General features: G+C 39.9%; 3 protein-coding genes across 7 annotated transcripts in view; 2 read left to right on the top strand and 1 right to left on the bottom strand.

The window, feature by feature from the left end:
- Nucleotides 1–12328, top strand: part of LOC127450905 (epsin-2-like) — a 42880-nt gene extending 30552 nt beyond the window's left edge. The window contains exons 5-9 of one of the 4 annotated variants that reach the window (XM_051715373.1): nucleotides 226–328; nucleotides 5991–6158; nucleotides 6960–7049; nucleotides 7138–7335; nucleotides 9353–12328. In XM_051715373.1, the coding sequence (XP_051571333.1) occupies nucleotides 226–328; nucleotides 5991–6158; nucleotides 6960–7049; nucleotides 7138–7335; nucleotides 9353–9711 (918 nt within the window). In that variant the 3' untranslated portion in view covers nucleotides 9712–12328. Of the gene's footprint in view, nucleotides 1–216; nucleotides 329–5990; nucleotides 6159–6959; nucleotides 7050–7137; nucleotides 7336–9352 lie in introns of all 4 variants that reach the window. The other 3 variants (XM_051715372.1, XM_051715371.1, XM_051715370.1) reach the window with 3 other exon arrangements.
- On the top strand, nucleotides 335–4891 carry LOC127450914 (E3 SUMO-protein ligase ZBED1-like). 2 transcript variants are annotated; one of them, XR_007899041.1, is made up of 3 exons: nucleotides 335–2296; nucleotides 2433–3053; nucleotides 3162–4891. XR_007899041.1 is itself a non-coding variant. In XM_051715389.1 (2 exons), exons 1-2 carry the CDS (start codon nucleotides 1447–1449, stop codon nucleotides 2510–2512), a joined length of 930 nt encoding a protein of 309 aa, XP_051571349.1. In that variant the 5' UTR covers nucleotides 335–1446; the 3' UTR covers nucleotides 2513–4891. The 2 variants fall into 2 exon arrangements, 1 of the variants encoding a protein (XP_051571349.1); XM_051715389.1 differs by having other exon boundaries at nucleotides 2433–4891.
- On the bottom strand, nucleotides 11489–15312 carry b9d1 (B9 protein domain 1). The gene is made up of 7 exons (XM_051715392.1): nucleotides 15122–15312; nucleotides 14911–14979; nucleotides 14673–14781; nucleotides 13394–13490; nucleotides 13227–13289; nucleotides 12895–12962; nucleotides 11489–12733 (listed from the first exon to the last, which is right to left on the bottom strand). Exons 1-7 carry the CDS (start codon nucleotides 15182–15184, stop codon nucleotides 12588–12590), a joined length of 615 nt encoding a protein of 204 aa, XP_051571352.1. The 5' UTR covers nucleotides 15185–15312; the 3' UTR covers nucleotides 11489–12587.
- Nucleotides 15313–15769: the final 457 nt, after the last annotated feature.

Below are 15769 nucleotides of genomic sequence, written 5' to 3'. Positions count from 1 at the left end.
TTGCCCTTGTTTATGCCTTACTTTTATCTGGATAAAGGATTTAATCTCTTCAATTAACTTCTTTTTCCCCTTCTTTCCTTGCGGACGTATTCACTTATGTGAGTATTTGTTCTGAGTTTGGCTACCAAGTGGTTGTTTACTAAGCTGATGTGATTTATTTTGGACAGTAGTATGTAGCTTTAGGCTCTAATCTCTAATGTTGGTATGTGTGTGTAGCCTCCACAGTCTTCTCTGATGGACCTGATGGCCAATCAAGCATCAGACCCTTGGGGAGCAGGGGCAGGAGCGGCAGCGGCTGGCACTGCCTCAGACCCCTGGCAATCCTACGGTAAATCCAGAGACACACAGATAATTTCTGGTTTCACCATGTTAAAGGCATGAACACACAAACGCTAGCAAACACCCTGACATGGCTTTTGTCAAAGGCTAAAGCAACAACAAAGTGCTCTTCTCACTGGGCTCAATTGCATAATAGAATGAATTCCTGAATCACTTTTCAACTTAAACTAAGGTAGATTTGAATCCACACTTGAAAAAAAACAACATACATTTTAAAATGGAGTTACGGTGTCAGTGATCTATTAGCCATATCACTATTCTGCAATCTTCATTGGCTATGAGCACCAGGGGCATTAAATGTGTAAATTACTGTCACAGATGCAAACCTTTACTGTTTGAATATAATGCTCAGTATAATGGGACCATAGGCATACAGAGAGCCCCCTTTTCTTTGACAGTTGCCCCTCCCTCCACAGGCTCTTTTTCATAACGTTGTTTGGGCTGTAGCTCTTTGTGGCAGCTCAGTAATGTAGCTAGGCCGGTAGTTGTGCATTCCAGTGTGCACAAAACAAAGAGACTCAATATTCAGATCTTTGCTGGTAGAGTGAGCACTGAGCCTGGAAAGAGTGTTCATCTAACAGCCCAGATCTCTCAATCTCTCGTCCATGTTCTAAAGCTTAAGCCGAAGTCATGAAGCATATGGAGAGAAGCACTGAGGCAGGTGTATGTTTCCTCTGGAACATGAAACAGCTTTAAACTGAAACACAAATGTTACTGTATTTCTCATAATTGGGTCACTTTATAGCCTTCAGTCATAAGTGGCACACTTACATGAACTTGTATTACCTGTTACACTAATTTGTAGGGTAAACAGTTTTTTTATTTTTTTATTATTATTTTAAAAATGTAATTCTCAAAATATAGTATTTTTTGTAGTTAAAGGGTTAAGGCCAAAGTATACTTCGCGCCTCAGCGTTGCGGATCACTCCGCGCACAGTAGGGCTGAACGATTAATTGCATTTGCGATAATATCGCGATATGATAAAACTAGATTTTTTAACCGCAAAGGCTGTGATTACACACTGGTCACATGACACGCAAGAGTAAACCAGTCTGCAGAGGAAGCATCAACTTGGCAAGCTAAGCTGTACCTTGACCTGTTGTACAATGGCTTCAGGCTCGACAGAACCTGACACTGTTGAAACTTTAGTGTCAAAGAAGAACAGTATGTCAGTTGTGTGGGGCTATTTTGGCTTTAAAAAAGAAGATGCTGCGCAGCATCAGGTATTGTGCAAAACCTGCCTTGCTAACGTTGCTACCTCACGGGGCAACACTACTAACCTGTATCAGCACTTAAAAAAACACCACAAAGCCATGTACAATAGTTGCATGGCTAAAAAGCCGAACACCAGTGTGTCAAGTAAGCCAAATACCACCCGGCAGGGATCACTGACCGAAATGTTTTTAAGCTTAACTCCATATGAACGTACTTCAAAACAGCACGTGGAAATTACTCAAGCAGTAACAGAGTTCATCACGAAAGATATGATGCCCCTCAGTACGGTGACCAAGCCTGGGTTCACGGCTTTGATAAATACACTGGATACACGGTACAACATGCCCTCCCGCACATATTTTAGCCAGGTCGCCATACCGGAGCTACACAGAAAATACAAACAGAGAGTCGCAGCGGAGCTGAAAACAAAGGAGTTTTTCGCTGCTACAACTGACATGTGGTCAAGCCGTACAGCGGATCCCTATCAGAGTCTTACGGTGCATTTCATTACTGAAGACTTTGACCTCAAAGCTTGCTGCCTTAAAACTGCCTACTTCCCAGATGACCACACAGGGGAAAATATTGCAGCCGGCCTGAGAGAGGGGCTTGTCAGCTGGGATCTCCACAAAGAAAACCTTGTCTGCATTACGATGGACAACGCATCAAATATGGTCAAGGCAGCACAACTTAATAAATGGACCAGGCTCCAGTGTTTCGGCCACAGATTGCATCTTGCCATTGGTAAGTTTGTGTGTGTGTGTGTGTGTGTGTGTGTGTGAGAGAGACAGTGTGTTTGTGTGTGTAATGGTGATAGTCTTGTATCACACAACTCAAATTGTATGAATTACACAATTTTTATTAATTTATTTTTTCACAGAAAATGCAATCAAAGATGACAGAGTGTCAAGAGCAATAGGGCTGTGCAAGAAGCTGGTGGGGCACTCCTCCCACAGTTGAAAGAAGGCGGTAGCAATGTCTGAGGCACAGAGGTAGCTCAAATTTCCTGAGCACACCCTCATAACTGAGTGCTCAATAAGATGGGGATCCAAAGAAAATACGATTGCCAGAGTGCTGGAACAGGCCAAAGACATATCCCATGTATTGTCAGGTGACCGATATGCACGTCCCAACCTGGCAGGATATTGAAGTGTTGGAGTCTATTCACAAGGCACTGCATCCTCTCCTGGAATTTACAGATGCTCTTTCTGGAGAGGAGTATGTGAGCATCTCCTACCACAATCCAGTTCTCCACCTTCTGGCCACATCAGCCCTGGCTGAAGATGCTGAGGACACTGACCTGACTAGGTCGATTAAAACCAAGGTCCTGGCATACCTCAATGACAAATATAGTGACCCCAACACCCAGGAGCTTTTGGATGTTGCGACATTCATGGACCCTAGGTTCAAAATGCAGTACAACAGCGCAGACACCATCCCTGCCATTAAGACCCGACTGAAGACGGAAATGCTAGAATCAGCAAGACGTACATATAACCAGGTTGAAAATAATTATGTCCTTGAATATGATACTTCCACAAACACATACATATTTATATGTAATTCAGCTGCAAAACTATTGTGATTTCTTTTTTTTTTCTTCTGGCAGGAGAAGAGATCTCGTACTTAAACTGTTCAGAAGTCTCAAAATGCTCAGCCCTCCGGGGAAAAGGCAAAGAAGTCTCTTGGCAGCCTTTTCAAAACCAGTGTGGCCTCTTCTGCTTTGCCTGTGCAACTTGATGTCGCAGAGGCAAAGTTAAACAGTTACCTGTTGACCCCTGTCATTGACGGAGAGGATGATCCCTTGCCCTGGTTTAAGGTGCACAAGATCAACTTTCCACAACTGTGCAAGATAGCCTGCAAGTATCTTTGTGTACCAGCCACAAGTGCCCCCTCAGAGTGCCTGTTTAGCACCGGAGGGAATATAGTGACTTGCACTCGCTCGTCCTTAAAACCAGCGAAAGTGGATATGCTGGTTTTCCTAGCAAAAAACCTGTGAGCTACTGAGAACCATTCAGTAGGATCATTATGGCTGGCAGTGCCATACTCAGTGTGCACTTTAGTCTGTGTGGTGTGTTGCTGTTAATGACTGGAGATAATTTAGGTTAATATTTATATTAATGTTCAGACAGTGTTTCTTTTTCTTTTAAGATTTAATTAAAAAGTACAATTCACATGTTTATATTACATTTAACTTTGATTTACCTAAATATTTTCAAAGAGGTACAGGCAGATATTTGTTCTCCTTTATTTTTGTGCTCTTTATATATGTTATGTTACTGGGTATGTTATGTTATTTATTTAGATCAGTAAGATATAAATAAATAAATGTAGTTTATTTATTTAAAGACCATCTAGTAAAGTTCACAGACAGTGTTTAAAAAGTGCAATCCACATGTTTACATGTATGTTTATTACAGTGACTTTGAATTATCTGAATAATACTGAGTGTGGTAAAGCCACAGATTTGTTTTTATATTTCTGCAAACTTTAGTTTGTGTGATTTGTTACTGACCTTCATATAAATGTTTACACCAGGCTTATTTGTCAGTGCTTTATGTTGTTACGATAATTATTACATGTTTACAAGGCTGGAAGTTCAACAAATCAGTCAATATACTACTGTGATTTACATATTTTTATTTAACTACATTCATATCAATTCATGCATCACCTAATTTCATGATAACATATAGGCCTGGCCTACAGGAAAGAACAGTTTATGTTTAATCTATCTAATATTGTGTTGTTCATACTATACAATGATTTATTGCTTGTCTTTGTTGAATAATACAGATGATAAAGAGCTTTAAAAATAATCGCATATTAAATCGCAATATTGGTAAAAAAATCACAATTAGATTATTTTCCAAAATCGTTCAGCACTAGCGCACAGTATGCGTGGCGTAAATTTCATTATAATCCAGTCTGCGTGGTGTAACTGCGCACTGACCAGATTTTCTCAGCTCGTGGACGCGGTCATCGTCCGCGCAGGCCATTGACTGTACTAACAGAGTATCACGAAGTTGTAGTGGGCATGCGTCAAACACGTTTGTATTCGCTCACTGTCAGAAGAGTATACTCAAAGGCAACGCAGTTGACCAGGTGCGAGCCGATCTAGAACATGCAAAAACATGTACCTTGGCCTTTTAGTTCAACGAAAAATCAAAACTCTCATCATTTACTCACCCTCATGCCAGTCTTGGTGTGTATGACTTTCTTTCTTCAGCAGAACACATTTTAAGAAAAATATCTCGGCACAGTAGGTCCTTAAAATGCAATTGGATGGTGATCCAACATTTGAAGCTCAAAAAAGAACAGACAGTCAGCATAAACATCATCTATACTACTCCAGAGGTTAAATTAATGTCTTCTAAAGTGATACGATCGCTTTTGGTGCGAAAAATATCAACATTTAAGTACTTTTTAACTATAAACCATCGCTTCCAGTCAGCAGCAGTATGCACAATCGCATTGGCATTTTCACGTGAGAACTGACTCATGTTCAACACACCCAGAAGAGCAGCGCTGTTTACAGCCGAGTAGGAGGAAGGCTGTTTTGGTTTAGATCTGTATTTCTATCGGTATGTTGCATTTGTGTGCTTATCCTGGATGTCTCAACCCGAGAGAAAAACTTGAGATATTAACATATCAAAGCAAATTCATCACACGAGAGACCATGTGAACTCAGCGCACTTGTGAATGCGTATATTGCTGCTGCCGGAAGCAATGGTTTTATAAAGTACTTAAATATTGATCTTTTCCGCACCAAAAGCGACCATGTCACTTTAGAAGATATTAATTTAACTGCTGGAGTTGTATGGATGACGTTTATGTTGACTGTCTGTTATTTTTGGAGCATCAAAAGTTTATTTTTTGGGTGAACTATCTCTTTAATGTGCTTAATTTAAGAATTTGAATCATGCCACTAAATTTGCATTTCCTTTCAAAAAGTTGCATTTAGGTTGGGTTTGCATAATTGTTAAACATCAGTGATAATTAAATTTCACCATTCAAAAACTGCAAAACACTTTTTGAAAGTCCCAGCTGGATTTGATTTTTGAATAAATTAGTTGTTCTCCATCGTTTAATGATAAAATCCAAATGGGAGATTGTTGTCTGATTATTGAACACTGAAACTTATGGTGAAGCCCTTCCAAATGTTTCGACTTTTTCAACCTACTTTTTAAAATAAGACAACACAGTGAAGTAGTTTAAATGTTAAATGTTTTTGCTGCTTTAAATTAATTTGTGTTAAACATGTTTAATTTAACTCGTTAACACATTAACTTGGGCATCCCTAATAATTTGCTGAGAACGTTAACATACTGTATAGCGAAGGCATGAACGCCAGTGATTTATCATTTTGGTGACCATGCCATCTCTGTTACATGATGATGCTTGAAAGCTTACAGTGTGCACACTTCTGTGTCTGTAGGTGCAGTCCCTAAGCCAGCTGCTCCTGTGGATCCCTGGGGTCTTCCCAGTGCCTCTTCTTCAGTCACTCCTCTGAAGAGCAGTGACCCCTGGGGATTGACCTCGGCTCCTGCACCTGCAGATCCCTGGGGCCCTATGCCTGCCACCCAACCTAAAGTCCCTGCCACAGGTAAGCTATGAAAACCAAAGTTCACCTGGAGTTCAAAATGTTGAATCTGTGCTTTAGGCTATGTTCACATTAATCCTGATACATTTGAAAAGGGCTTTTTCATTTTCAAAACACTTTCCATCCACACTGCCATTTTCAAACATTTCCCAAAATTGTTTATCCACACTGAAATGTATTAAAACGCTTAAGTCCCCTTAATGCGCATACAAAAATTTTGCTGTTCCCTGTACGGTCTAAAAAGCCATTGTGCTTGAGTTCCGCTGCCGGACACCAATTCCGAGTATATTTCCCATCACTTTTGAAGGAATGCAATGTTAAGGTTGTACATGGCAAAATATCTTCAACAATGCTACCAAAGTGGATAGCAGGCACAACAACACTTATACAACATGGCCAGCCATCTTGATTATTTTGGGTTGGATGGACAAAAAATATGTCATCATTTTCAAATGTCTCTGTTTTTCCAGTCCACACTACATCGCGAAGACAGCGTTTTCAGATGTGTCCACTTGGGAGAGCGTTTTTGGAAAGCTAAGTTTTCACTGAAAACAAAACAACCGCTGTCTCAGTGTGAACGGAAGGCCAAAATGTAGAGAGAGAGAAAAAAAAAACATTTTCAAACAGAAACGTGTTAGTGTGGACGTGACCTTACTTTTGGGGAAAATAAGGCAGCTCCTATGTTTTTGGCTTGATATAATTGTTTTATTTAAAAATGAAAGATGAAAGGCTCAGCCCTCTGCATCTCAGACATGTATGATTTAGTGACGCAATAAATATCTCACACATTCTTGTTTCACTCAGCCAACAGCTTTGATCTCTTCTCCACACCAAATGGTACTTCCAAGGAGGACTTCTCGGAGTTTGACAGTCTCCGCACCTCAGCAATGACAGGTGCACACTAACTTCTACTACCACAGTTTACTAGTCAAGAATGTGTTGTCTGTTGTTCAGGATGGCGTGATAAAATTGTTTTTCACAGGAGATGGTAGAGGGAGCTCTGCCTTGCCATCACAGACAAGCTTGTCTATGGGTTCAGACTTGTTTGATGTACCAGGCGGAGTAGCAAGAAAAACTCCAGAGTCTTTCCTCGGTCCCAACGCCGCCCTTGTCAACCTGGACTCTTTGGTCAGCAAGCCATCACAACCAGCTCCTGTCTCCAACCCATTCCTTGCTGGAGGTATGTCTACCACCAGTGTTTTACATTGGGTTTATTGATAGTGTTTACATGTACAACACAATGCTGATAATGACTGGATCAAAAATCAGTGCATTATAAAAAACAAAGAACTGCAACCATGCTTGACATCAAAACATAAATCGACAGGCGCATAAAACGTGCACAATGAATAAGATGCCAAAATGCAAGCAAAAGGCAAATCTGGGTAATGGGCAATAATCTAGCTTTCACAGTCAGATTTTGCTTAAACTGTTTATGACCTTTGCCTCATACAGTGCATCCGGAAAGTATTCACAGCGCTTCACTTTTTCCACATTTTGTTATGTTACAGCCTTATTCCAAAATGTATTAAATTCATTATTTTCCTCAAAATTCTACAAACAATACCCCATAATGACAACATAAAAGAAGTTTGTTTGAAATCTTTGCAAATTTATTAAAAATAAAAAAACGAAGAAAAAAAAAATTAATCACATGTACACAAGTATTCACAACCTTTGCTCAATACTTTGTTGAAGCACCTTTGGCACCAATTACAGCCTCAAGTCTTTTTGAGTATGATGCTACAAGCTTGGCACACCTATTTTTGGGCAGTTTCTCCCATTATTCTTTGCAGGACCTCTCAAGCTCCATCAGGTTGGATGGGGAGTGTCGGTGCACAGCCATTTTCAGATCTCTCCAGAGATGTTCAATCGGGTTCAAGTCTGGGCTCTGGCTGGGCCACTCAAGGACATTCACAGAGTTGTCCCGTAGCCACTCCTTTGTTATCTTGGCTGTGTGCTTAGGGTCGTTGTCCTGTTGGAAGATGAAACTTCACCCCAGTCTGAGGTCCAGAGCGCTCTGGAGCAGGTTTTCATCAAGGATGTCTCTGTACATTGCTGCATTCATCTTTCCCTCGATCCTGACTAGTCTCCCAGTTCCTGCCGCTGAAAAACATCCCCACAGTATGATGCTGCCACCACCATGCTTCACTGTAGGGATGGTATTGGCCAGGTGATGAGCGGTGCCTGGTTTCCTCCAGGCATGACGCTTGCCATTCAGGCCAAAGAGTTCAATCTTTGTTTCTCATGGTCCGAGAGTCCTTCAGGTGCCTTTTGGCAAACTCCAGGCGGGCTGTTATGTGCCTTTTACTGAGGAGTGGTTTCTGTCTGGCCACTCTACCATACAGGCCTGATTGGTGGAGTGCTGCAGAGATGGTTGTTCTTCTGGAAGGTTCTCCTCTCTCCACAGAGAAACGCTGGAGCTCTGTCAGAGTGACCATTGGGTTCTTGGTCACCTCCCTGACTAAGGCCCTTCTCCTCCGATTGCTCAGTTTGGCCGGGCGGCCAGCTCTAGGAAGAGTCCTGGTGGTTCCAAATTTCTTCCATTTACGGATGATGGAGGCCACTGTGCTCATTGGGACCTTCAATGCTGCAGAAATTTTTTCTGTACCCTTCCCCAGATCTGTGCCTCGATACAATCCTGTCTCGGAGGTCTACAGACAATTCCTTGGACTTCATGGCTTGGTTTGTTCTCTGACATGCACTGTTAACTGTGGGACCTTATATAGACAGGTGTGTGCCTTTCCAAATCATGTCCAATCAACTGAATTTACCACAGGTGGACTCCAATCAAGTTGTAGAAACATCTCAAGGATGATCAGTGGAAACAGGATGCACCTGAGCTCAATTTTGAGTGTCATGGCAATGGCTGTGAATACTTATGTACATTTTTATTTTTTTCGTTTTTTATTTTTAATAAATTTGCAAAGATTTCAAACAAACTTCTTTAACGTTGTCATTATAGGGTATTGTTTGTAGAATTTTGAGGAAAATAATAAATTTAATCTATTTTGGAATAAGGCTGTAACATAACAAAATGTGGAAAAAGTGAAGCACTGTGAATACTTTCCGGATGCACTGTAAAAGGCATTTACATGTTGTAAAAAGATAAAGCATAATCTGTGTTATTGGGTAAAGTTCAGTTTAATCATGGCGAATTCAGTTTAACTGTATCTCCTTTTGGTTACTTTCCCCAGCAGGAGCAGCAGCTGCAACTGCACCTGTATCTGCGGCTCAGGTCAACCCCTTCCAGGTGAACCAGCCACTGCCACCCACCCTTAACCAGATGAGAGTCAGCCCCATGATGGGCTTGACCAGTCAAGGCTTTGATAGCCTGGCCCAGAGAGCCAACGAGCCCTTGCCTCTGTCCTCTATTCCCACAGTTGCCCCTGTCTCCATGGTACCCATGGCTCCTCTTGGGCCAGTGGGCCAGATGATGCCAAGCATGGGTATCCCTGCCTCCATGTCCATGCCTCAGCCTCTCATGAGCAGAGGGCTGCAGCCCACTGGAACAGCAATGCAAACCGGTGGCGCATCTAACCCCTTCTTATTGTGAGGAACAATAAAGGCTGCCACCACCCATCTACCCCAGACCCACATAAATCTTTCTCCAATCCCTTTTCCTAAGGTATAAACAACATAGTCTGTTGTGTTCCCCAGACCAGTGTGCTATTATAAGACTTTTGGGATTAGCAGTGGTGTTTACAGTTTTTACATTGACAGGTGATTCCCTTCTCTCCTGTCTGAGATAGGTACCTTACAGTGATTTGGTATTCTTTTCTAAATTTTTCAAATAAACCATGAGAAATATGGTCTAGATATGGTATTTTTGTTTACCCCACAAACCATAAATATGTATGTGGGTTCTCCTCACATTTAAAGGGGTCCTGATTTTTAACTACTTTTTGATTGCTTTTCTTATCAGAGGCTTGAAATTAGGAGGACTGGTTTGTCTTGATTTTTCAAATTTCTAGTCTTTCGAAGCAGTGTAATAGATAAAGCTAACCCTTTTAATCAAAGCAGCCTGTGTGTTCTATGCAGCGCATATACACTATGTGTATTTACAGTATGCTTATGTAGACACAGTTAGAGGACACTCTTATCAGTTTACCTGGAAATTATTTTGATGTTCTAAGCAGGGATTTTGCACATGCTCCAATTCATCTTGTTTTAACGACTGTTGGCCCACCGTTAGTCCTTAGCATGTGAAACAATGGGGAATTGTTCACTAAGAGACAAGAAATGTTCACATCAAGCAAAGGAAAACAGCAACCCATGGTACACACTGATTTTGGTTAAATGCTAAGGACTAGGAGGGAGTTTCTGAACTGCATGTGTAAATGGTTTCAAACCTGATGCATTGAAAGATGAACTTCACAATGAAGTGAGAATTGTTCTTTTCTTTTGTAATGCATGATGGGGAGTTGGTTTGCATATCATAATATGTCTCTACTTTTATATCTAAGCCTGTTTTTTACTGCTTTACAATCCCGAGAAGTTGTTTATTGGGTGAATGGGTTATTTTGATTCAGTGCAGATCACTGTTTGCACAGTGCCTCCATATTTGACAGCTAATCAATACTAATGATTAGAATTCATCCGCCTTAGTTTGTTCTGTCACAGTGAGTATCAAACAGTCTGAAATGTTGTCATTTCTTTAACTTTTTTTATTTTATTTATGTGTGTGGAAAATGGAGCAAAGGGAAATGGTAGGATTAGATTTGTTTATATTTCTTCATCAGGTCCTGATGCATCTTACTGTTATAACCAATATCTGTATCACTAATCACTGCTTCCTGATGCAATCTGTTAATGTATCTTGGATAAAAGTCAAGCATATATCAGAGCTCGCCGTCTTTAACAAAATCCTCAGTTTTGAATGAAAAGCTAACATGCTTAGTGTTATAAGAATGTGTGGGGATGTTCAGAGAGGTTATTTGAAACAGTGAGTAGCTAGTGTGATTTATTCTCGAAATATTTGTTCATCTTCGGTTCTTTTTTTTTTTTTTTTTTCCACAAGGATGTGGTCTACATGTTTGTTAGAGGTCAAGTCTTATAAATGCATCTATCTGTGGTGCGGTGGAGTGAGAATTCATATTTATTTTGGCCAAGGTGGGCTTGATATGCACACATTATCATAAAATGAGGTGTACACTAGACTCTTTCCACATCTGAGTTATGACTTTTGTTGGAGGGCCAGTCTAATTTTTTGAGTGAACTGCTTAACACATTTGGCAATCACTATAAAGTGACTGCCACTCCTAGACTTTGGTGTGTTGTGTGGACTTGTATGGCTTGTCTGTACATTTTGATTTTAGTTTAACCAATGGAAGCACAAGATGGCAACATCTCTCCACCCAAATCGTAGTTCCCAAAGTGACATTGCTAGTCCTTTTCAAATGCAGTGCTGCGGTAGTTTTATCTTTTTATTTATCCACCCTTTCTCAATTACTACAAGCATACCGTTTCTAATTCTCTCATTTTATGAGCTAGTGACCTCTGCTGGAAATAATGTGGCAGTTCTGCCTATGTGCAGTCTTGTAGCAGAGCCTGAGGTGTGTTTATGGTCAATAATCTGCAGGCATACTCAGGCATTTTGGAGGGGATGGGGGTGGGTAAGACAGCTTTAAGATGTATGTAATGCACTTTTGATGGATGTGATGGTCTAAGCAGGCACTAATCCTGCTAAACATGACTCCCTGCTAGAGGGCATCACTGTACTCCATTATGCAGACTACATTTACCATTAATTTTACTTTGAACCCATACAATATCTAGCTCATTTTGTCTATGACCTTTCGTTTTGCTGTCATTATATCACTTCTGTTACTATGTACTCACTATGCATTTATTGTAGAGGACTAACCTTGTGAAGATGCATAACATTTTATTTTTCCATGTTAATGTGTCTTGTGTATTTACCAAACTGTGTCATATTACTGGGAGCAGGCTGCTTTTTATGGATATGTGCTCAACTTGTTGGCATTATAACTGTATAATATAATTTATCATCTGTTCTATTGTAACATATTGTCCTGTACCTTATTTCTGTGTAATGGTTTTGTAGGTAAGTCACATGAAGAGTGTGATATTTTATTGCCATCTAAATCGCAGCAAGTGATAAAAGGACCTGTAGCTGCAATGGTTAAAAATAAACTGTATCAATGACTTTTGATCTGTCTCTTGATGCTTTCAGTAATCACATCAACATTGCATGCTGTTGTGGCAACAGAGTCTAATCATTTCAGTCGTACAGGTGGTTGACTTTTCTAGATATCAACAAAAACAGTAGACTGGTTTATTAAAAACATACAAAACTGATCAAACAATATAACATGTCTGGTTATGAATAGGTAACACGTTCTAAAGACTGACATAGATGTACAAAAGCATATAAAGCCTGTTAGCAAAGCCTCTTATCTGCCATTGAGATCATGATCCATAAGGCTGCTCTGTTCTTGCCAGTCCTGTAGCAGATGAATGCTCCATTGAAGTAGTCTCATAACCCAGCTTCTTCATGTCCTTAGTAACTATGTTGAACTGTAGTGTCACAAAACCTTGTGAACGCACCCTCGTAACTGCAAATGAACAAATGCGATGTTCAACGACAACTGAATCAGTAATGAAACAATTATAGCACAATTTATGCTTTCTCAAGAAATAACATCAAGCCTTATTCAATTAATTTTGAGGCAAGTGTTAAGAAGAAAGCTTCCTAAGAAAATCTTTGCAATCCCACCTTCTCTTCCCTCTCCTTGGGCAACAACCTTGGGATCTGTGAACTCTGGACGCCTTCCCATTAGCCAGCTGAATACAAGTGAAAACATGTTTTATTGTGAGCTGCTTACTGAAAATTGATCAAAGAATACATGAGTTTGAAGAGCTCAGGGATGCAATGTTCTTAACGTGAAACTGTCAAACAAGCTGTAATAGACCAAACATTGTACTGAAACTTGATTACCCCTGAAACGCATCCAATTCAGTGAATAAATAAAATCTCAGCCACAGGAAATTAAATCTAGACCTAAACCTATAACTTCTTGTAATTTTTTTAGCTGATTTGCAAACAACCTTGTGAACTTCTGCAGTCTTGATGTGGACTCAGGAACAAACATTGGAATAGTCTTGGTGTGTCTGGAACGAGAACATTCACAGGTATGACAATGCATTTCAGACATTTCTCAAACATGTTGGTTTCTCTTTACACATTATGACACCACAATCTCAGAGCAACTTACTTTCCAGGAGTAAAGGGAATGTGCACGGCTCCATAACCTCTGACAACATCATTTCCAAAGGTATCGGGGCCATACACACTGACCACAATCTGGGGCCCTGAAAAAAGATAACGATAGATCAGGGTTCCTCAAAAGGCGGCCCGCGCTAAAGGCCTGTTCACACCAAATCCGTGACAATTTTGCAAGACGAACATCCGACGAAAGATTAATTAATGGTAGTTCTTTTATAAAATTATACACTTTAAATTTCTGCTTTTAAACCCTCTAAAAAATTGGCCCCCTAATAGAAGTGCAGGGAGGACATCCCATTTGGAGATGAGCAGGAACAGTTGACTCGCATGGAGGACGTAGAGATCCAGATTGTTCATTAATTGTTTTTTTATTTTTTTTTATTCTAATTTTCAACAGACAAAGTTGTGTAGTTTTGTGTATCTGTATACAAACAAAATGTTCATAATTGTTTGAATAAATAAAACAGGCTACTAATACTGAGAAAAATTAACAACAAAAACTAACAAAAATAATAATAGCAGCAGCACAAACACGTTGTCATAACATCGAGGATGGCTTTGTATTTTTGACAAAATTTGGCCCTTGGTGAAAACTAATTGAGGAACCCTGCGATAGATACAATCACCGAGCACTTCATTAGGTATACCTGTACATTTTATTTATGCAATTATCTAATCAGCTAATCATGTGGCAGCAGTGCACTGCATTAAATCATGCAGATACGGGTCAGGAGCTTCAGTTAATGTTCACAACAACCATCAGAATTGGGGAAAAAATGTGATCTCAGTGATTTGGACTGTGGTATGATTGTTGGTGCCAGATGGGCTGGTTTGAGTATTTCTGTAACTGCTGATGTCCTGGGATTTTCATTCACAAAACAAAAAACATCCAGTGAGCGGCAGTTCTGTGGACGGAAATGCCTTGTTGATGAGAGAGATCAACAGAGAATGGCCAGACTGGTTCGAACTGATAACAAAGCAAGAGTAACTCGGATAACCAATTGTAGTGAGCAGAATAGCATTTCAGAATGCACAACAGGTCGAGCCTTGAGGTGGATGGGCTACAACAGCAGAAGAACATGTCTGGAACTTTATTAGGACCATAGAGTTTCTAATAAATTGCTCGGTGAGTGTAGCTAGCTAGATAAATAGATACATACATAGATAGATAGATTAAAAAATATATAAACATTATTTTTACATTTTCATTTAGAGGCACAGATATTACACACTTTGGCTTGAACTCAACCAAAAGGAGGTATGCTTACAGCCAAATGGGTTGGTGCTTTTAAATGTGATGTCCAATGGGAAATTCCACACCAAACTCTGAGATCCTCTTCCTTTTGATGTTATTTGGGAAATTCCCTCTTCCAAGCCCTTCAGATGGAGGAAAACGGCACAAACTTACTATTGTGGATTATTTAGCATCAATAGCTAATATATAAGATCTGAGTACATACTCATTCATCATGTCATGTATAAAAAGGAAGGAAAGATGTTACTCACTGATGTGGGCACCCAATCGTGTCCATACACAAAACAATACTTGCAGTACAGATCGTCATATTCTGGGAACTTCAGACACAATATGACATGTAAGTGATCGAATGAAAGTTAATAACAAGCTTTGCACACAACTAGTTTATTGCATACGTTTGAACACACGCTCCAAGAAAAGATTTGCTTAAACTTCGGGCTTTAATCAATTGTAACTCACATTTGCTGCTTCGATTTGCCCACTGACCATGAGAAGAAAAACCGCTGGGTTGTTTGAGGTCATTTCCTCACCAATAACACACTGGAAAACATTGAAGTTTATTTAGCTTCACCTAGCTTCAGTTTATTTTGTTGGGTTAGCTGTGAATTAATGGCTTCCCGTTGCTAACATCATCGCGGATGCTATGGACGCTTTCAGTACGGCAAATGATAAGGTCCAAAATATTATGAGCCAGAAACGCGCTTGGAAACTGACACACCACAAGGCGGCTGTCGTGGACATACAATAGACCTCATAAATTGAACCTAACCAACATTACATACGTCAGTGACACTCAATAGTTATTAAAAAAAAAAAAAAAAAAAAATATATATATATATATATATATATATATATATATATATATATATATATATATATATATGTATATATATATATGTGTATATATATATATATATATATATATATATATATATATATGAGCACTGCAAAATGGCTGCCAATAAGATTATTTTCTGAATTGCTGTCAACATTTTATAGCAAGTAAGTTTAATTGCCCCAAATACCACGTATGGTCAGGAGTTACATTGGGCCGGTCCGGAACGGCGAACAGGTGTGCCGAAATTGGAATCCCTGCCAGAATCTGAC

The sequence above is a fragment of the Myxocyprinus asiaticus genome, chromosome 13 (genome assembly GCF_019703515.2).
Source record: "Myxocyprinus asiaticus isolate MX2 ecotype Aquarium Trade chromosome 13, UBuf_Myxa_2, whole genome shotgun sequence".
Taxonomy (NCBI): domain Eukaryota; kingdom Metazoa; phylum Chordata; class Actinopteri; order Cypriniformes; family Catostomidae; genus Myxocyprinus; species Myxocyprinus asiaticus.
The sequence above is the reverse complement of the archived record's forward strand: the minus strand, read 5'-3'. Positions and strand labels throughout refer to the sequence as shown.

Excerpts from the sequence above, each read along its gene's own strand:
- LOC127450914 (XM_051715389.1), top strand. The coding sequence starts at position 1,447 with ATGGCTTCAGGCTCGACAGAACCTGACACTGTTGAAACTTTAGTGTCA. Across the intron at positions 2,297-2,432 it reads CAGATTGCATCTTGCCATTG|AAAATGCAATCAAAGATGAC; the intron begins GTAAGTTTGTGT and ends ATTTTTTCACAG.
- b9d1 (XM_051715392.1), bottom strand. The coding sequence starts at position 15,184 with ATGACCTCAAACAACCCAGCGGTTTTTCTTCTCATGGTCAGTGGGCAA. Across the intron at positions 13,491-14,672 it reads AAGCACCAACCCATTTGGCT|GGCCCCAGATTGTGGTCAGT; the intron begins GTAAGCATACCT and ends ATCTTTTTTCAG. Across the intron at positions 13,290-13,393 it reads ATTCCCTTTACTCCTGGAAA|ACACACCAAGACTATTCCAA; the intron begins GTAAGTTGCTCT and ends TTCTCGTTCCAG.